Below are 21,191 nucleotides of genomic sequence, written 5' to 3' on the forward strand. Positions count from 1 at the left end.
AGGTGTTTGTATGGTGGATCAAAATCTGGAATGTTAAGAAAAAGCAATAACTGATTTTAATACTCTATCTTTGTGTATCTTCTGAATAGTACCTTTCTAATTCTGTCACGCTAGGGAAGGGCGGAGTACAGAAGCTGCTTTGGGGGCAGAAAACTAAAAATGGTATATGCCCATGTCCAAGCAGCTTCTGACTCAGGTTATGTTATATATAACATATGCTATATTATATATACTAGGAGATGTTTCCTGCCTAAAAGCTAGTTCCCACAGTTCTGCTGGCACTGCTGCCTTGCACATTGTCAGGTCGATGCTAGCAGGCTTCTCCTGGGTAAGGACACAGGCAACAAATTTCAGTTTACGGTTTTTCACTTTATACAAATCTGTAACTGATTCTTTAAATACAAACCATTAACCGAAAACCTCTGCAGATCATCAATTGCAATACCAAACTTAGAATATCTGTGTATGTAGTGGTGCATTGAATGTGTATGCTAAGGTGTATTGATTATGAGCAGTGAAACACTAATGGAATTGCACTTCAGGGTATGTTTTTTTTGGTTTGTAAATGTGGGTGCAGGGCAGATGGAAGTGGACAGCATAGCCCATCTAGGGTATTAGACAGACCCTCAGACAGCTGAGGGACAAAGATTTTGCATGGAACCTGACTCACATGACTTAGCTAGAATCTGGAAATATTTGTTCTAGGCAGACAAGAATAGATAAATAACAGAATAACCTGAGACTCCTAAGGAAGTATCCTACTAGGTACAACCATGCCTTGCATTGAAAGTAATTAGACCTTTCAGATCTTCTAAGTGATGTGAGTCTTAGAAGTATAAATAATCTCATTAGAATCAGTCAGTCTCAGTAATATTAATAAAATGCGGTAACTGTTCACATGACTCCTCTAAAGGGAATTCGGTAGATAATTCAGTAGATGCTTGTTCTCTCATGCTACATCTTGTACAGCTTCTACCACAGATTAGTTTCTGTCTGTCTAGGAGCCTCTTGTTAATATTAAATGTAAGGAATTTCACTGCTCTGTCTTGAACTCTTTTGCCAAGATCACAGACATTCTGAATATTCTCTTTTCTATGAGCCAACTCTTTTTTTCTGGCAGACAAGGAAGGAAGGATTCAGCCTTTCATTAAGGTTTGAATTCATATTGCTTCACTTCCACATAACAAACCCTAACATTTTATGTTAAGCAGTTGCTAATCAGGCATTAAGGTACCATCAAAGTACCAAGGATCTTGGTTCATGTTGATGGTGCCCTAGTTTGGGCTGCACAGCTAGCAGCTCTGAGCTAACCTGTAAGGACTTCAGACTTGGGGGCTGGTACAATTACAGTCTGTGGAAAAACAGATCTTCATAACCACAGGGAGAGCTGTCTCCAGTGGCTTTTTGTGACCTGTGTTTGTGTATCAGCTTTTGCACCACTTCAGCTGCATTTACTTTTTAATAATGATAATATCTCTGGGGGAAGTAGAAGAGCAGTGCAGTGGTTTAGCTGGTGGGTAGTGTGTATGTGTTGCAGTCAGAGGTGTTTTTGTCACCACTCAAGTCACATCCATAACACTGAGTGCTAACCACTTTCAAGTTAAGCCTATGAAGATTGTGGCCAGTATTACCAAGATATTCTCAGCTTTAAAAAAACACTAGTGTAAAAAAGCATAATTTTTCTTTCTTGGCTTAAAATAAGTCAATACATAACTTCCTGTATTGATAATGATTAATATTTATACTTTCTTGATAGTAGAAGTCAAGTCACTTCCGTTTCCATGTTACCCTAGCACTTACTAATTGTTTTTTACTTTATCACTACATAAAAGCAATATCTCCTGTACAGTCTGTCTGAAAGAGAATGGAGAGCTGGAATTTTGCACAGCTAACAAAGCCTGCTAGAGATGAAAGGACAGACACTAGCTTGCTATCATAAATTAAAATTTGTGGAGCCCTTTAATTTTGTTTTCACGGAATATTAGGGATTGGAAGGGACCTTGAAATATAAGCCAGTCAATCCCCCTGCTGGAGCAGGAACACATATGTCACACAGGAACATGTCCAGGTGGGTTTTGAAAGTCTCCAGAGAAGGAGACTCCACAACCCCCCTGGACAACCTGTTCCAGTGCTCTGTCACCTGCACCATGAAAAAGTTTTGCCTCATATTTAAGCAGAGCCTCCTGTATTCTATCTTGCATTCATTACCCCTTGTCTTATGACCGGATGTTACCCAGAAGAGCCTGGCTCCATCCTCCTGACACTCCCCCTTTATGTATTTATAAACATTAATGAGGTCACCCCTCAGTCTCCTCTTCTCCAAGATAAAGAGACCTAGCTCCTTCAACCTTTCCTCATAAGGGAGATGCTCCGCTCCCTTAATCGTCCTCGTGGCTCTGTGCTGCTCTCTGCTCTCTCTGCTGCTCTCAAGCAGTTCCCTGAACTGGACACATTATTCCAGATGTAGTCTCATCAGGGCAGAGTAGAGGGGGAGGAGAACTTCTCTCAACCTACTAAGAAGCAGTCCTTGAATGCTAACCAACTATCTTGCATCCCAGTACCTTGTCTCATGGGATTTCCCCTACCAAGTGCTTGAAAAGGCCAAAGTCAGCCCTACTGAAGTCCAGGGTTGAGATTCTGCTTGGTACTCTATTCCTACTACATGAGATCCTGAATTGCACCATCTTGTGGTTGCTGCAGCCAAGGCTGCCCTCAACCTTCACTGCTTCAACCAGCCCATCCTTGTTAGTGAGGACAAGATCCAGAAGCACTTGTCTCCTAGCTGGCACATCTGTCACTTGCATCAGGAACTTATTGATACAGTGAAGGAACCTCCTGGACTGTGGATGGATGGCTGAGTAGGCCTTTCAGCAAATGTCAGGGTAGTTGAAATTCCCCATGATAACCAGAGCCTGTGATTGTGAGGCTGCTATCAGCTGCCTATAGAAGACCTCATCAACTTCCTCATCCTAATCTGGTAGCCTGTAATAGACGCCCACAACAGACAACAGTATGCCCCATGCCAGCTTTTCCCTTAATTCTCACCCACAGATTCTCAACTCGCTCCTCATCTGCCCCAGCACAGTACTCAATACAATGTAGCTGCTGTCTTACATAAAGAGCAACTCTGTCACCTTGCCTTGCTGGCCTGTCTTTCCTGAGCAGGACATACCCATCCATGACCATGTTCCAGTCACGTGAGCTGTTCCACCATGTCTCTAGTTGCCACTAGATCATAGTCTCCTTGACTGAACCCAGATTTCTGACTCCTCTTGTTTATTCCCCTTGCTATGTGCATTGGTGTACAGGCACTTCAGGGAGCGAGATGAGCATGCAGATTTCACCCCAGGGGGATGGGAGGCTGCCTGGTCTTCATCAGTGTGAGCCCAGCTACAACCCCATCCCCCTTTCCATCTAGTTTAAAGCTTTCCAAATGAGCCATGCTAATTCCTGTCCCAGAACACTTTTGACCTTGTGAGTTAAGACTTTCCCACCTATTACTGTCAGGTCTGGTATCTTATAAAACCAGCCATTATCAAAGAAACCAAAGCCCTGCCTGTAGCAGCAGTCATGTAGCCAAGCGCTTATGAACTGGATCCTTCTGTTGCATGCCATGTCCTCACCCCAGAATAGAAGGAGGGAAGAGAAAATAACTTGTGCCCCAGACTCTTTCACCAGCCATCCCAAGGCCTTGAAATCTTTATTCATTCCCCTCAGATTACAGGATGCGGCTTCTTCCCCATCTGTCTGGAAGATCAGTAGTAGGTAGTAGTCTGTGGAGCACAAAAGTCTGGGGAATGTCCTGATGATATCCATGATCTGGGCTCCAGGTAGACTGCAGACTTCCCTATGATAAGGGTCAACTCTGCATATTGGTCCCTCTGTTCCTCTCAGAAATGAATCTCCTGCTACAGTTACCCTTTCTTTCTGGAGCCAGTCTTCATCTTGAGGCATGGTGTTGAGTGCCTTTTCCTACGTGACCTCATAGGTGGGCCTTCCACCATGTCCTTGCCTACCTCTCCTTCAAGATCAAGGGCCTCAAACCTATTACAGAGGGGCACCTGGGGAAGCGAGGTAGGTAGGGAGGGTGGTTGCCTGCAGCACTGAACTGGGACTCTCTTCCAGCCCTCCTGTCTTCTTGGTCCCCTCCCTCTGCCTGACAGGGCAGGGGCTCCACTGGCCTCTGGGGGGTCATTTCCCCAGCGCCCTTCTCTCTGGCACAAGAGGGAGTTGCTCCACAAGGCAATCTCCTGCATACTCTCCCTGATACTCGTCAGTCTCTCTACCTCTTCCTTGAGGTCAGCCACCACGGTGAGCAGACCTTCCCCCTGAGAACAGGCAGTCTCCCTGATGCCCGCCCTCCATTGGCAGCGGCAGGCGCTCCCTGTAGCCAGAGGCCTGAACTTCCACGTCTCTGGCAGGCCCTCCATCTGGGTCATCATAGGCTTTTTGGAATGAGCTCTATGCCTAGTGGACACTGGTAGGTGTGTGATCTTCCAGACTGCCAAGAGTTGGTTTTGTTATATAGTATTTTTTTTTATTAAATAAGAGCTGATCAAATGAATTGGTGTAACAAATGCAAGGGTATGTTTTTCAGCATGTTTCCTCCAATCACTCAGGATTGATTATATTGGCAGGACTTCAGACGGACCAGGTATTTACTCATTAACTGTTATCAAATCTATCTTGATACAGAAAATGGCTGCGAGAGAGAGTAGGTAACAGTCCTGGGAAAAGGGCACCTTCCTAGCAAGGCTTCCTAGCAAGAAGTCAGCTTTCTCCTTGAGCTAGCAACCAGCATACAACCACTCTGTTCTAGTTTTTATCTGCCCCTTTCCAGCTCACCCTTTCCATATGGTCTTGTTATACCTGCTTCTTGGTGGAAGTATACCTGTTGTTTGAGAGAATTTAAAACTATCAAAAGAAGCATAAATCTCCTTGACCGTAATGTTTTGCCTCTTGGCAGTAGCTGCATTTCTTCTTGCTCATTACCTAGAGATATGAAGTAATGTGTTTTATCTGTAAGACTCTCCCAAGGAGCCTGTGATGCCAGGATTTAGGCCATTTCAGGGTTGAGTTTTTCATTATTTGTTGACCAAAAAAAAAAAAAAAAAAAAAAAAAACATATTAAGAGCTACTGAGATTGTAGTACTTCTGCCATGAGGGAGAAACCTGAGGTTTCTATTTTAATGTTCTTCCACATCATAGCACGTCTGGAAAAGAGTAAGATGGTTAGGAGACATGACTGAGTCACCGTTGTGAGATGTTGGTGCCTGGAAGAGGCTTTTGTTGTGCCAGATCTGTTTGTTCAGTAGGTCAGCTTGTTGGGTGACTATTCCCCATAGCTACAGTCATGGAGATGCTGATGTCTGTTAGCCATGCCGACTTGAGTCACGTTGTTGCTGCACTGCTCCCAGTGTTTGAGCTGGCTAGAGCAGAATTCCTTATTGTACATTGTGCTGTAATTAAAGAAAGATCTTTGTTACGTGGAGTTGCACAGCAGCAAATGCCAGTTCTTTGATCTATTATGAGGAAAAATAATGAATACTTTCTCCAATCTATTCTTATCCAAACTTTCCTCTTTCCAAAAACCGGTTCATCCTTATGCCTCAACTTCTTGATAACTTTAGTTTGTTTTTTTTTTTTTTTTTTTTCTAGAAAGGATTGTGGAAGGTTGTATGAAAGGTGGTTGGCTGCATTAAAAGAATATTAACAAAGTCACCAATAATTTTTTTTTCCTACCTGACCTAGTAAAATAAAAGATAATATTGATGTCTAAATACAGTAAAAGAATGCTAATGCTTCTCCGTGCTAATTCCAACAGTGAGGATGGAGAAAGAAGCAGAGGAAGAAAGAATCCGGAAGCATAAAGCTGCAGCTGAGAAAACGTTCCAGGATGGAATTGCCAAGGCGAAGCTTGTAATGCGCAGGACCCCAATTGGCACTGACCGTAATCATAACAGGTAGGAAAGGAAATGATTCCATGCAGCTGGCTGTCCCCTTTGACAGGAGCTTTAGCAGAAAGTAGCTCCAAATAATTGATCGGTAAGGAAGGTATTGAGAGTACTCTCTGCATTGGACGGTGAAGGAGAGCAGAAATGAGTTTCTGTGTATATAGAGTGTACCAGTTTTCACTCCTTTACGTAGGAAAGGAAAAAACTGACTGTGGAGGTTACAATCCACTGGCCAGCAGAACTTCAAATGCTCATATCAGTGCTCAAGAATCTATTTACTGTCTTCTTCCTGTTTGTTACACTGAAAGACTGGGCTGTTAGAATGGATTTTAATATTCTAGTTTCTCAAAGATACAGGTGTGCTCAGTTTTTGTTGAGTCAAGGACACACATGCTCTCCTCCTTGTGTATGTAAAGATGGATGTGTGTAAATGCAGCCAAAAAAGGAGACAGGTACCTGTTAACGTGTATGTGTGCTGTGCCCTGCAGATACTGGCTGTTTTCGGATGAGGTTCCTGGCTTGTTCATTGAGAAAGGCTGGGTGCATGACAGTATAGACTACAGATTCATCCTTCCCTATCAGAAAAAAGAAGAAGTAAAAAAGGACTACAGCCCAGGAGGTATGATCACCTGGCTTCTCTGTGGGTGTTTCCTTTGTTGCTGTCTGTTAGGATGGGTTTGTCAACTTGAGAGAGCACTGGCTAGTCTCAGTGTCTTTGTGGGCTTCCTCTGATCTAAACCTACTGTGAACTCAGAAAACCTGCACGTGGGAGAGTTCATTCATTATGATTTCCTGCAACTGCTGTAGATCTTGAGACTGTCTGCAGTGTACCACGTAAGAACCATGGGGTATGATCACCTCTCTCTTAAAAGCAGTTGATGTCAACTGTGTAGTAACAACACTGTTTTACTCTGTACCTGTTGGGCTACAGTGTGACAAACTTCTTGGACAAGTAGTTGATTGCCTGTTGCAGGGAGTGAGGATAGCCATCACCATGCTAATGCTCCACCAGTGGCACAACTTCCAGATGACTCTTCTTGTCACAGAGGACAAACATGCTGTTTATCTGGAGGAGCAATGAGCCAAACTTTTCACCATAGGCCTGTTCAGCACTTTCACACAGACCCCACTGAAATAGCATCAAGCAGAGCAGGTGTCTAGACACCTATAGCTCGCTGATTGAGAATATTTTGGCAAAGAGTCCCTCTTGCACATGTCCTCTCAGCCTGCTGTTCACCTTGTTCCAAATGTGGTGATGAGGGGCAACGATAAGCTGAAGTTCCAGTGCTTCCTCTCCTAGTCACCAATTTTGCCTTGGTGACTGCAAGCCTGGGTAGCCAAGCATTGCAGGCAGAACTTGGACGTGCTCAAAAATCCTTTGGGGGGGGAAGGGGAAGCATAATGTTTTTGTGCGTTCCTGGTACGGAAGAGCATGCTGTAGTCTAATTCCAGTTGCAGTTTCAGTCCTGATAATTTGTTGCATTTGAAACAGGCTTTCATTGAGTTAATCTACAGCAATACTATGTTTAACAGGTTATATTGAATTAAATCAGAGAGCCTTTCTTTGGTGGTATCCTGTGTTAAACATTGGTCGGAGTAGACATCTGTAGAAAAACAAGGCAAACATACAGTGATATTTCATCCAGTGTAACTTTCCAGCCTCCTGTATCTTGATGAGTTGTGTTAGAAGTTGTATCATTCAGTGATCCTCAATGGGTTTATTTTCTTATATGAATTTGTTCAAATATTGACCTGTCAATGTTCCTGTATACCACCTTGCTTCCAGCTATATTAGTTTATCAAGTATTGCCTATGTATTTACTGAGCTATTATGCAAAGATTTTTCACACTTTACATTTGAAACTTAATGAGCAAAGTGTTAAATTCATGTCAGACTGTTAGGATAAGATGCTCAGAAATATAAATGCATCCTATTTGTATCACCTTCAAATTTAAAAGTATGTTGTCAATGTATAGCTAAAGAGTGAAACTAGTACATATTTAAAATAGTAGGGATTTTTTTTTTATAATTCTGTGTGCATGCTTAATGATTCAATAATACTTTCTTTAATATTTGTATTTCTACAAATGCATGTACTGTGAGCTTTAGCAAACTAGTGCTGGAGTAGTTTTCTCTGGAAAATGTACTGCTGGCCTAGGTGCTGATCATAAATACTTAACTGAAAGTAGGTTAGCTTTTGAAAAATAAAACTTGTGTCTGAGGAGAAGCACGAATGAGAAAACATTTGACCTTGTGCTCTTCTTTTATAGACAAGCGGAAGAGCACAGCCACGGATGGCAGAGGGAGTGCGCTTCATCGGTCTGTACATGCTGTGGACCTTCCTGCAGAGACCACAGCGCCCAAGCAGGGACAGAACTTATGGTAATACATGCCTTATGTCTGCAAAGTAATTAAAATATAGAGGTCAAGGAAACTAAAGAGAGATGTCATGTAATAGCTCCTATATACCTAGTGTTCTTTCAGTACTTAACAGTTGAATTAGTTTATCAGACTGTCAGGCCTCTGTTGCTAGTAGCAAATGGCTAATCGAGCATCTGATCTAAGAGGCAGAAAAACCATTCTAATCAATCAGACTTAGAGCCAGTATAGATTTACATGGTAAAACACCACTTTGATGTACTGATTTTATATATTTTATAATCAGAAGAATTGTTAATTGAAAAGAATTGCTGTGGTCTTTTGAAAAAGCTAGAGGAGCAGTGACCTATCTAACTGTCCAGGTTTTCTTTCATGGCTTGTCTAAGCAGACCTGAATCATAGTACGTAGGGTCCTTGAGCATGTGAAATTAGTTATCATTGATATCTTTGGAGCCAGACATATATCCTGCATGTTCTTGCGCCACGTGAGATGTGGAGTTATCCCTCAGCTCCTTTTTAGTGTTAGCTTTCTTGATGGGTTTCATAGCATGCTGGTGGAATCCATTTGTTCTCCAATAGCATCATATCACGGAATTGATTTTTTTTGTTGCTACTGATGATTATTTTACCTTAGCAAAATTACTATTACATGTGAACAGTCTGTTATCCCTTTAATAATTCCCAGTGCCAAGTAATAGCTACCAACATGTATTCTCAGTTAATCAAATCTAAACAGTTTGCCTTTGAACATGTTTGATTGTGACTTACTCCAGTGATTGGCTCTAGTAAGGTCTTTAAAGAATCTGTCAGCCATTTGCCTTGTGTGGTAAGGAGTGATTAGCAGTGTTCCCATGAGAGAAGGGAAATTGGCTACATCTTTACCTACTTAACCTGTGAAAGACTGAAGGTGTATTTAGGTAAGCCTGAGAAGTAGTTCTCACAAAGTAATTGTTCCTTCAGCTCTTCTGTTACCTGTGGCTTTTCTCTGGAGTTTTCCACTGTTGACTCACAAAGTGGGATTACTTCATCTTTGCTGAATATCACTAGTTGTGAGTTTAGCTCCAAAGCATAGTTCCGCTGTAGTCAGCAATACTTTACTATACTTTATATGTTCATGCTCTCCCATCAGGAACTATCAAAGAGACTGAAATAGTGGGCATCTTGGTCAATGCTAGTTTAGATGAATCACTGATTCCTGATATGGCTGTACCCTTTCTCTTCCATTGACAGTGAGTTGTAGGAGATAGCAGTTTCCTCTGCATGCCTTCACTCTGTCTAACATTGCCATAGGAAACATCCACCCCTTTCTCAGTCTAGTCCTTGGCACATCTCATCACATTTCCAAAGTTCAAGAAATTGCGTGTTCCTAGGGCATGGTTGCTAAGCAGAAGATCATGGATTGTATGATCCACAAGAAAGTTCTTTCAGCTCCTTCTAACTGCTTCTTCTAATACTACTTCATTTAGCAGAGTTGGCAAGGTGCCTTCCAGTAGGACAAGTTATAAATGGAAAACCATAGTTTAAACTATTAGTGCCTGTTGCTACGAATTGAAGGCAACATACAGCCAAATCAGATGAGCTAAGTAACACAGAATCCCTGTAATTTGTAACCAGGCTATGTTTGAGAAAGCACAGCACTTGAAGTTACACTGCTGAATTGCTTAATCAGGTTGGCAACTCTCACTGATGTGCTGAGAAAGATTGGAGTGATTTTAGGTAGGAGTGTCTTATGGAGTAACTAGTCATACAAACCAGGAGAAACAGCTTTTTTTGAACCAGGTCCTGTATAGTCTCAGGACTGAATTATATTGTGTTGTTGAAGAGAGGCTTTGTAAGAATTGACCACAGAATGCTTAGATCTAGTATTCTTGTATTTTAAAGAGAACAAAAATTAAGAAGCTTAATAATGATTATGAAGCTTAAACTGGCAGCTAAAAGCCTAAAATGCTTTCAAAAAGATCATATTAAAGTTTCCATACTAGGTGCTGGCTGTTACCTTTGGGGTGAATAAAGGCTTGAGAAAACTTTGGAGGGGAGGAACAGTAGCAACACTAAGAAAACATTCTCACTGTGGTTCATATAAGGGTTATAGAAATACTCTGTGTATGTTCAGCAGGGAGATAGAAAGTAGTGCTAGAGGAGAATGGGGAAATCTCCTTAAAGCATTTTATTTTGATGCAGAAACAACAGATCAGAAATCTAAACTAGCAAATGACAGTGGTTTGTTTTTTGGTTGGTTGGTTTTGGTTTTCTTTTGAAAAAGGGGGGAAACTACTTCAGATCGGCTGACATACCTCCTGCCCCCAAAAAGGTGACAGCCTGAGATCACTTGTTTCAGAGGATAGCCAGCAACTAGAACTCCCTCAGAGGAAATCCATATTCCTATTACAGTATTTTGCTCTCTGATGATTGCCATCAATCTTGCCTGTCTCAAGGACTCCCGTGAGCATAGGTGGTTAGGAAATTGTCTCTTCCTTGGCTGCTTTTTGTACATTGTCCTTGCACAGCATGAGAAGCCCTCAAACAGTACTGAAATCCTTGGATATCTACGTGCCCTGTTGTTTGGATGCAAGGGCTGGTTCATCTTAAACTCATAATGTTAGCATGTGGTACATAGGAAGCTTCATTTCTTTGTGTTCTTCTTTAATTCCTGTCACCTGTCTCTTTTTCATAGTAGAATGTCTAAAATGGGATTAAGTGTAGCCTCATGTAGAATAAATACCTTTAGCTTTACCCTGCTATACTTAGATTGAGTCTTTGGAATGAAAACCAAATTAACTCCATGAATGGTTGTAATTCAGTCCTGCCCCTTTTCTCATTGAGGTTGGGAGCTTGTAGGATATTGATAAAGGGAGCAATAGAATCCATATTTCCACCAAGAGCTATAGAAACTCTTGTGGAAGTGGCTTCTGCTTTCAGTACTTTGCCCCCAAAAGAAGAGTGCTCACTGTTCTATCCTAGAAGTGAGTCATTGGTCTCATTCAGAATCATAAATGTGTGGTTATTTGTCTAGCTTCTGTCTTATCCAAATGGAAGAACCGGTACCATATCATACTCCACTTTCACTGATGTTGATGCTTATTAAAAAAAAGAAAAATCTTATAAAGCCTCTGGACATGTGGTCCTTGAAATGTACACATCTGTCTCTCTTGCAAGAAACCCAAGTTAACTGAAACCTTTGCAGTATGTTACTATGCAGGAGACTTCTCACTCATCCTGGTCAGAAAGGAGATTAATTTTAAAAATAGTGGCATCTCTGCAGAGTAACTCCCATTGTTCTTCATCTATTAGGAATACACCGTGATATGGCGGGTCCCCTCAGCAGACAATTTGAGTTAACCATGAGTGGGTGCTGACAGACTCCATTCTCACGACTATATTCTACAGATGGAGTTTCCCTGTTTCTACCAACCCTCCAGAGCAGGTACTGATCCTGGGCTCCTCCAGATGTTGTCCTCTTAATTTCTTCATTCACTAGTCTGCAATCCAGGTTTTATACCTTTATTTCTGTGTCTTGCAGCCTATAGCCTGAGAACATGTGGGAATATTCAACCTGAATAAATACTGATAGCTCCCTTTGACTTGATACTTGTGTCTTGTGTCCCTTCTGTTATGATTGCTGACCAGTCTAGTGGCTTGCTCTGCCAGATACATAAGAAAAGAATCACGGCTGTTATTTAGGGATGCAGGAAGCTATTACCCGAGACAGGCTTCCCCCTTTCAGGTCACTTCGAGGCCTTCATCTAGTCTTGACTCTCCCACAGATGTCTTTCCTGTTATTCTGGATTGTGTTACTATGCATAAGCTCTATGTCAAGCCACATTAATGGCACCAATTACTTTCCCTCTTACCAGGACTCTGTCTCATAGCCCTGTTGCCTCCCCCAGTTAAAATGCTAGTCTTATTTTATCATGTCCTTGCTCCCAGCTTCATGCTGGTTGAGCCCTAGCTGGAGGTGCAGGTGGTTCCTTCAGAGGTAGGGAATGTATGGCGTTGGTTTGAGAACCAGGAGCTGGGGCTGCACAAAGCAGCAAGGTGCCACCAAACAAACACAGGTACATCTTTAATGTGTTTATATTATGTGCATTTGAGTTCAAGCTGATGTAGAAGAGTACCTGCTCCTAGGAGTCCAGTTCTTGCTCACAGGGAGGACTGGGAAAGCTCAAGTGCATGTTGCAGATGCTCTCCCTCTCCTGTCCCATTTTCTTTTCAGCAGAAATAAAGTTGTGCTAGGATTTAGCCCTTCCTACCTTTCTTAGACAGATGTTGTCTGCTTTCTCACTCTGGCCAGCAGCCTGTGTTGTCTTTCCCCAAACGATGTAACTGGAGAATCTAAGTGCCATATGTTAACCATTTCCACTGCCCTTCCATTTTCATTAGAGAAGAAAACTGTGCAGGGAATTCTCCTAGATTTGTACCCTTGAAGGACAGCTGAGAAACCTTGGACAGTAGTGTCTTTTCAGGTATTTTCCAACTGGATCCCATGGTGTATCGCTTGCAACAATCAATACTTTTTCATCATGACCTAGGCAACCTCAACATGCTGAGAAATAGTACTCTGCCAGGTATCTGCAAGACAACTGTTTTGAAGCTTGGTTTATGTCATTCCCATACTGTGACAGGTTCTTCATACTGGAATATGGTTTAGGATTAATCTTGAGATTTTCCCCAAGGTTTTGGATGCAATTTGATATCAAATATTCTAGAGAAATTTCTCTATTTAATGAAGTCCAGTAGAGTTAGAAACGCTAGGTTTTGCAGTGGTCTCTCGGTAGACCTTACAGTGAATGCAGGAATGCTAATTAGTCACCATGAGTGGTATCTGTTAGCAAAAGACAGGAGTTACAAACAATGTTAAGGGTTTATGTGAACGTCTGTTGGATCCCATGACCAGCCCAAAAGCTGACGCTTTTGAAGTGCATGTGCTAGGCTCCAGTGGGTGAGATATCTTTGATATTTGTCTACTCTGTCCTGTTTTTCTAGGGAGGGTGTGCAAAAAGTAGTGGTGGCCAAAAGATTTGATCTCTCTGTGCACAGTGAGGATGCCTTGCAGGGTTGGAGTGTACTGAAGCAGCTGACTGGCAAGGAACCATTTTTCTTCTGTTTTTAAACAATCCATCCTGTATTTTATTAGAGTGATTAATTTACTAAAGAAATGCAGGTTGTCAGGCCATTACCATAATATGAGCATGCTAGAACTCCAAAATACTTTTGTTTGATACAATATTTAGTAAGTATTTCTGCCAGAAAAAGAAACTATTGTAGATACTGTTGTTATACAAGAACAAGAACCAGGACAGCATCCTTCTCTAGTTGTTGGTTGGTTCATTTGAGCTTGTGCCCAAGAACAAAAATTAGAACTGGAGTCTTCTCTGTGGCTGGTAAGGATCACACAGTGGTCCTTTGCAGTTGTTTTCATTTAAGGTTGACTTTGCTATTCCTTCAGATCCCTTTTTTAAGGACTGATAATCTATTAGATGCATAATTAACCATATTTTCTGTAAATGAGCTTTGAAACTGAGATTGTATACTAATTCTCCCACCTGTGTCCAGCATACATGCATGTCTGAGGTGAGAAGGCTCCATGACATCAAGGAAAAGTGTTGAGGGAAAAAAAGACAGTTTCAGGTTGTCTCAAAGCTACTTTAAATCTACCAACTGGCATTAAAACAAGTGTTTTGGTTGTACTCTGGATTTTCTGAAAATGCCTTGTGTAGAGAACTGCATAAGTGTAGCCCTATTAGATTCAGCTAACTGCAGATTAACATTGTTCTCCTGAAGGACTTTCTGAGCAAAAAGGTTTAAAGCTAATGAATATCGTTTTCACGTACTATATTTAAGCTTTCAAGTTAACACAGGCTTTTTAGGAAGGAGATCTACACTTGCAGAGCGCATAGCCTTCACAGTCTCAAATCTGTAACATCAGCAGTCATGGTATAAGCTGACATACCCTTTTTTAATCTAGGGACTTCTTGGGTTAATGACGTAAGTCGAAGGCTCTGCAGAAAGAATGATTAAATTGCCATACTATGCAGTACATAGCATGTTAATCTTCTCTAGTGCATCAAAAATGACATTCAGATGACTTAAACTGACTGCAATTTAGTGAATCTAATCCCTGGGGTAGATGACTAAATTCAGATGCCAATGTTTGAATAAACTTAATGCAGGGAAAAAACCTCTACAAATCAGTTGTGTTTTTGTTATTGTTTTTGTTACTCTGGAAGTAGCTACATTTGGGAACCTTGAAGTGAGGCCTCACATAGTCAGAATGCTTATGCCAGCATTACTGGAGGTTTTTCACCTTGCTCCATGGGTTTTGAAATAGGTTAATTATCATTCCTGTCTATTGATATTTGTGAACTGTTTAAAAGAAGGAATTTTTTCCACAGAGATAGAACATGCACCAAAATCAGGTAATGTATCTTTCAGGTTTCTATGTGACAATCAGAAGGATTTGGATGAGCTGCTAGATTGCCTACACCCACAAGGAGTGAGAGAGAGTCAGCTAAAGGAGCGTTTGGAGAAAAGGTGAGCATATTGTTTCTTTTCTGTTTCTTTTCTCAATGTCAAAGCACATAATTATCATACCAAGTTTTCAGTTCCTGGGGCAACATTCAGCACTTTGTTTTGATTGTGCACCTGCTGAAGAGGGGAGGATACTGAGAAATTGTTCCTTCTTAGATGATATTGCAAATACTACTTGATAAGCAAAGCTTAAAATTGTAAAGAGGTTTGGTCGCTCTTCAAGTTGCTCCTCCAACTGGAAGCAAAGGCAGTGCTGTTTTACCCACAGAAGCAGAACTGCCATGTGCTTTAAAGCATCTTTCAAATAACGTTCTGCACTGGTGGAGCATGTAGATCACTGAATGCCCCAGCACCCTCACAAGACACTGGTCTGCATGTATTCAAAGGTTTTTCTTGATTTTCCAGGTATCAGGACATCACACATTCTATCCATTTGGCTCGGAAACAGAACCTGGGCCTCAAATCCTGTGATGGTAACCAGGAACTATTGAACTACCTCCGAAGTGACCTAATTGAGGTTGCAACTCGTCTGCAGAAAGGAGGGCTGGGATATGTTGATGTGACACCAGAATTTGAAGCAAGAGTGAGTGAACAAAGTAGTACTAGGAAAGGCAAACATGAGTTGATACTATCTCCGGAAGGTTTTGACTCTTTCTTTCTCCTTTAAAAAGAGGATCAGGAAAATCAAATTTCTTGTGTATGCTCTTTCTTAACTGGTGTTTCAAATTCACATAGCTGCTGGCTTGAGGTCCTTTTGTTGTAGGTGAATTACAACTTTTGAAAGTAGTTGTCCTATTTCCCTGGTAGGGGGACTTCTTTATGGAACTTCAGCAGAGCTCTTTGTAGCTGCTTTTTAGCTTGTGTCAGAGCCAGAATGTTTTGTTGAGATGGCAATTTTCATAAATTCAGACCACTTTAGGTTTGGGATAATGTTTGTGCTCCACTTCCAGAAGTTAAAGGACATTCTGTTGGTGGGTATGTCAGCACAAGGAAGTTACTATGCATTGAAGTAAAGGATGACTGTGTACTGGCTAGTTTGGCCTTAATCACATGAGCATTTCTGGTGTGTTGTGTGTCTTTAGGACATGATAAATCTATCATGGGTATAGGTATAATACACAGTCTTATAACTACTGTATGCTCTTGTACCAAAGGATGACAGTGTCTGTCTTGGAATAGTTAATAATCTGTTAAATTACATTCTGAGTCATTGTAGAAACTCCTTTTTCTCTGTGGGACCTTCAGTCTGAAGTGAATGATTGGAAAAGTGAAGTGACTAAGGGAATGGAAGAATTGCTTCCCCTCCACACACCCTGAAGCATCATGCTTTTTTCTGAACTGACATAAGCATTCATGTTCTATGCGTGAATGTGTGTATGCTGTGTGTGAACTCTAGCAGAAGCAGTGGTAATATGCTGATTCCATAACCAAGTGTGGGATTAGCAATGCTGCACTAAGTATCCCACATTTCCATTTGCAGGACAAAACTACCTAAAAAAGCACAGAGTGATATCCAACTGTTAAGTGATTGTATGCTCTTTCTATCAGGTATACTCACTAGAGAGCTTGAAGGATTTTGGAGAGTGTGTGATCGCACTCCAAGCTGGTGTTATTAAGAAGTTTTTGCAAGGCTTCATGGCCCCCAAGCAGAAGAGAAGGAAACATCAAGGAGAGGACTATATTGCCAAGGCTGAGGAGATTGATGAAGACAAGAAAATGGCAGAAGAAGCTAAGGTATTGTTCATTTCAGGGCTCTGTTTCTGTCTTGTAGTGCTCCTGCTTAAAGAAGAGTTGTATTACATTTCATCTGGTACTAAATCCCGTGCAGCTTCTCCCCATTGCAAATTTAGAGTGCAATGGGTTTGTTTATGGGGCCAGATGTTCCTTGGTGATTTTGAGAAGTAAAGGTATTACCAAAGTAAAAATTGTACTGTGTAATTGTAGTTAATATTTTCCCTAGGAAACAGGAAATGGGTCAAGTATTTGACTTTGGGGGGGGGTAGTTCCTCAGAAAAACTGGATACTTGAATAAAAGTGTATTACAAAGCATTTTTAGAGAACTTAACAGGAGTTGTGTTCATTAGAGAGGACTGATGGTGGCTTAATGCCTTTATTCCATAAAAAGGAAGAGAGACATGCTGAGGTTTTGGTGACTGCAAGGGAGTTAGGTTTGGGTACATATCAGTGTTGCACAAGAAGATGCACAAGTCTTGTTACATATAGAGACACCCACAGAAGATGCCAAACTGGGGGCTACACACAACTTGTGTGGACATCTGGATGAAAGAGCTTTATGTTGCCTGCATGAGAGAAGCAGTATTGTGGGGGTACAGGCATAGCCTCCCAAATCAAAGCTGAGAAGGCATGGAGGGGAACTGCAGAGGCTTTGGTAGGGTCCTTCAGGCAGTTGAGCTGTACCAGTATTTCATCCTATGAGGGATACTAGTGCTGGGGATACTTAGACTTAAGCAGAAGTAGGCAAGACCAGAACTGGAACAACAGGTTAAAAACAACAGCAGGTTGAAATTAAATAATAGATGCTTGACTAGTGTTGGTTGCTTTTTTATTTCTGTTTTAAAAGCTCTTGTCAGCATATGCTGAACCCTTGTTTGACCATTAAGTCTTTGTCATGCTGTGGCATTGCCATGTTAGCAGGATGTTTGAACAGGCACTAGAAATTTTCACATTCTTCAGCTGTACTGTAGTATTCAAATTTAATAAAATTTGTTGAATTTTCAGGTCCTTAATATAATGAGAATGGGAGGCTACACTATCCTGAAAGCCCTCAGCAGGATAGAGCCATAAAAATCAGTAATCTCTGGGACAGAAAGGATCTGGATCATGATATTTCCTTTACCTACAGCAACACCATATTGTGCTTTACTCTCAGGTGTCTTACAGCTGTAACTGTAAGGGTTATATGTGTAGGCTCAAATACAGAGCTCACATGGCTGAATTACTATCCATTTAGATATTGTACTAAATCTGATGTTACCCTTGAAGTACATCAGATTTACTACAATATCTAAATGGATAGTAATTCAGCCATGTGAGCTCTGTAATTGAGCCCTTGTCACTTCTCCTCTAATACTAAAGCTATGTTAGACTTCAAACTGGAGTTCTTATTTGTCAGAAAATTGGTCCATTTTAATCATGAGTGTTTGATTAGTTTCTCCATTCTGCCTTAGAAATTTGCTCTCTTACTTGATGATGTGGTTGCAGAGCATCATTCTTTGTAGCAAGGCCAGGTTTCTGTAATTTGCTTCACTTTAGTGATTTAATAACTTTAAGCTACAGTAGCCTGGTTAGACAAAATGCTCTGTATGACTGAAACATACTGAATTAGTAATTTCTTAATCTGAAAACCAGATAGAACTGTAGGATTTCTGAATATTGCAGGACTTAAATTCAAAATAACTTACTACTTTTTCTAGTATTATGCAATTTGTCTAATGTGGCTGCATACTTTGTTAAAAAACTCAGCCTTATAGCAGCATGGCAGAGATTTCAGTATTGCCAGTCTAAGTGTGTGGGGTTGCAGATCCCCCTCTGGAGCACTGGCTTTTGTGTTGTGCTGATGTCTCTGGAACACTTACGTAGTGCAGTGGCTTCTTTAACTGCCTCAGAGTTTCCTAGACAATTGTGGTTGCACAGGGAATGTTCAACTTGTTTGTTTGTTTCCTTACCTCAAATTATGTGGGATAAGCTTTCTTTTTAGCATTGCAGAAAACCGTTTATACGTGACCTTAAAAGAGCAGCCCAGATCTTAGATGCAGTTATCTGTTGAAGAAGCCTGACTGGTAGGCTTTTAAAAACAAATCTCCTGTACAGGACAATAAAGGACAATAATTCTGAAGTCTTTTAGAGTCAGAATTGCACTGAGAGTATACAGCAGGTAAAATATGGCATGGCTGTACTGGAAAAACCTTAGTGTGCTTGCTGACTATGCCAGAGAAATTGCAGTCTTGCGGCATCGTTCTGTTTCATTTTCCCCGTGAGAAGCAAGTTACGGCTTAACAGGCACCCGTTTGCTGACATAATTGTCTATACTAAGGGTTCCTGCTGGCTTGGCTATGTAGCTAGAGAGCACCACTGCTGAGTGGTGAAAGATAGTAATGTAGACCTGGCTTATGGCAGTTTCTGAAAATCTAACTTTTGCCTCCGAGTTTGTACAAATGTTCCCACTTCAGGAGGTGGTAGCACTCTGCACTGCCCTAGAACAGGACAGGGAATTAGCAAAGGGAAGTGTTGTCGTGTGTCATGAGTACAATTGCCTAAGCATAATGAGAACATGGGTAAGTTATTCACCCCTGCCGCTTGCTGGTTGGGAATGTTCACAAAGGACCAGGCTGGGGAGCACTTTTCACCTGTATCATTGGAGTGCACCAGGCCCTGATGGCAGACAAGATCTCAGAGCAGCTTCACAACCAAGCGTTTGTGGTTTCAGCTGTTCAGAGGGATTTCTCTCTTACTGTCTTAGGATACCAGATGAGAGGCTTCTTAGCTGGAGGTTTGTCCATCTTTACCAAAGTAGCCGTTTTCTGTTGCTTTCAAGTTGAAATGTGACTGAGGCTGTCTCTGGTAGTTTTGTGTTGTTTGTTTTGTTTTGCTTTTGTTTTCTGTGCTAGAACACTCCCTTAAAGCTGGGAGGTTATTTAAGTAACTTGTTTCAGTCTCCTGTTTTGCATACCTGGCAATTTGAACTCCCTTGATAATGGTACAGCTAAAATGGCTGAGTCTAATGATGCTTGGGAAGCAAGGCTGAAAATCTGTTAAATTCCAAAATTGGGGAGAAAAACCTAAGCAAAATGCGCCAACAACTTTTGCAGGTTTATCTTGGCCCAGTAGTTACCCAGTATGTTAAGAGCAAAACCCATGGAACAGTTACTTGGAAAATCAATTACACAGTATGTGAAGCACCTCAACAATGTTCTGCAAAGAAATAACACAGCACTGTGTAATCTGCCACAGCAGGCTACGGAGGTTTCCATTTGTCTTGAATGTCTTGGGCTTCAGGTTCTACACTAGCAATGGCAGCAAGGATGTTGGCTTATTAGAACAGTTTGTTTTTCCAAACATCTAATATACACTGTGCTTCCTCAAATTCAGTGGGAGGAGAATGTGCAACTCTGCAGAATTCCTGGGTTTTGTTTGGCTCCCAAATTGCTATCAGCTGCAGAGTTTAGTTTTTCCCATCTGACACTTCAGTGTTTGTTTTTTCATTCTCCTGTGTTAGAACACTAACTTGAGTCCTATTATGTCCCTGTCATGTCTAGGCCATCACCTCATTGTTAAAAAGTAGAGGATTAATATTTGAGTTGAACATGCAGTGGCTCTGGATTACTTCTCTGTTCTGGTGCATTTCCGATCCACCATAATGTTTTTTTTCTAAACCTTCAGAGCTGAGTTTGAGGTTTCATATGAAGCTTGCTATGTGCAGACTAGGTGTAAATCTCAGATTTAACGCTCTCATCCTTGCTTGCAGCTAGTTATGGGATTTCACTTGTGCTGAGGTCATCTTGTCTCAGGAAAGGTGCTGTTTTCATATTTGGGGCTGTCAAATCTGGTAGTAGTTGCTATCACAGTCCACTTTCCCAGCTGAGCAGCTCAGAGGAGCAAGTGGTGTATCTTGCTGATGGGCTCGAGCCTCTCTGCAGTACCCACTGGAGGGCAGTACAGGCTGCTCCAATCCACCATGCTCAAGTGGTGCTGCCAGCTGTTTACTGACTTTCATCCCACATTTTACAGTGCTAGATTTCTGCTTTTTAATTTCTTAGCTTGCTGATTATTTGGGTTAGACTTTCAGAATAAGAATTTGGTGCAGTTCACATAGGTTGTTTCATCTTGGCCGTAAAATGCAGAAGGGCTGTACTACTATGAAGAAATTGTCTAATCCAGTAAGGCTGATTATGGATGAACCACAAATAGGACTGCAGAGGCTATAGAGAAGGAAAGAAATATAAAGTTGAGTTTTGGTTATGAAGGGCCCCAGATAAAGGATATTAAAAACATCTTCAGACTGTAGTGAGGTGTGTCTGTGTGCTTCGTTGTAAGTTGTTAGGTCTGTCTGCAGGTTGCTTCAGCCATGGAGAAGTGGAAGACAGCAATCCGTGAGGCCCAGACCTTCTCCCGTATGCATGTGCTGCTCGGGATGCTGGATGCCTGTATCAAGTGGGATATGTCGGCAGAGAATGCCAGATGCAAAGTGTGTCGCAAAAAAGGTATGCATTCCTGCCCCCCGCCTGCGTAACAGTCGGACGCTGACACCTCTCCATGCCCTGCTTAGGCAACATGCCCATGTTGTTGTCACTTGCTTTGGCTGTATTCTG

The 21,191-nt window shown here is 41.6% G+C and overlaps 1 protein-coding gene across 1 annotated transcript in view; it reads left to right on the forward strand.

The window, feature by feature from the left end:
* Positions 1-21,191, forward strand: part of BAZ1B (bromodomain adjacent to zinc finger domain 1B) — a 52,591-nt gene that overhangs the window by 20,741 nt on the left and 10,659 nt on the right. Inside the window, exons 8-14 of the mRNA XM_035343414.1 lie at positions 5,825-5,963; positions 6,443-6,573; positions 8,226-8,337; positions 14,767-14,865; positions 15,268-15,445; positions 16,411-16,596; positions 20,936-21,083. Of these exons, the coding sequence (XP_035199305.1) occupies positions 5,825-5,963; positions 6,443-6,573; positions 8,226-8,337; positions 14,767-14,865; positions 15,268-15,445; positions 16,411-16,596; positions 20,936-21,083 (993 nt within the window). The remainder of the gene's footprint in view (positions 1-5,824; positions 5,964-6,442; positions 6,574-8,225; positions 8,338-14,766; positions 14,866-15,267; positions 15,446-16,410; positions 16,597-20,935; positions 21,084-21,191) is intronic.

The sequence above is a fragment of the Oxyura jamaicensis genome, chromosome 19, assembly GCF_011077185.1.
Source record: "Oxyura jamaicensis isolate SHBP4307 breed ruddy duck chromosome 19, BPBGC_Ojam_1.0, whole genome shotgun sequence".
NCBI lineage: Eukaryota > Metazoa > Chordata > Aves > Anseriformes > Anatidae > Oxyura > Oxyura jamaicensis.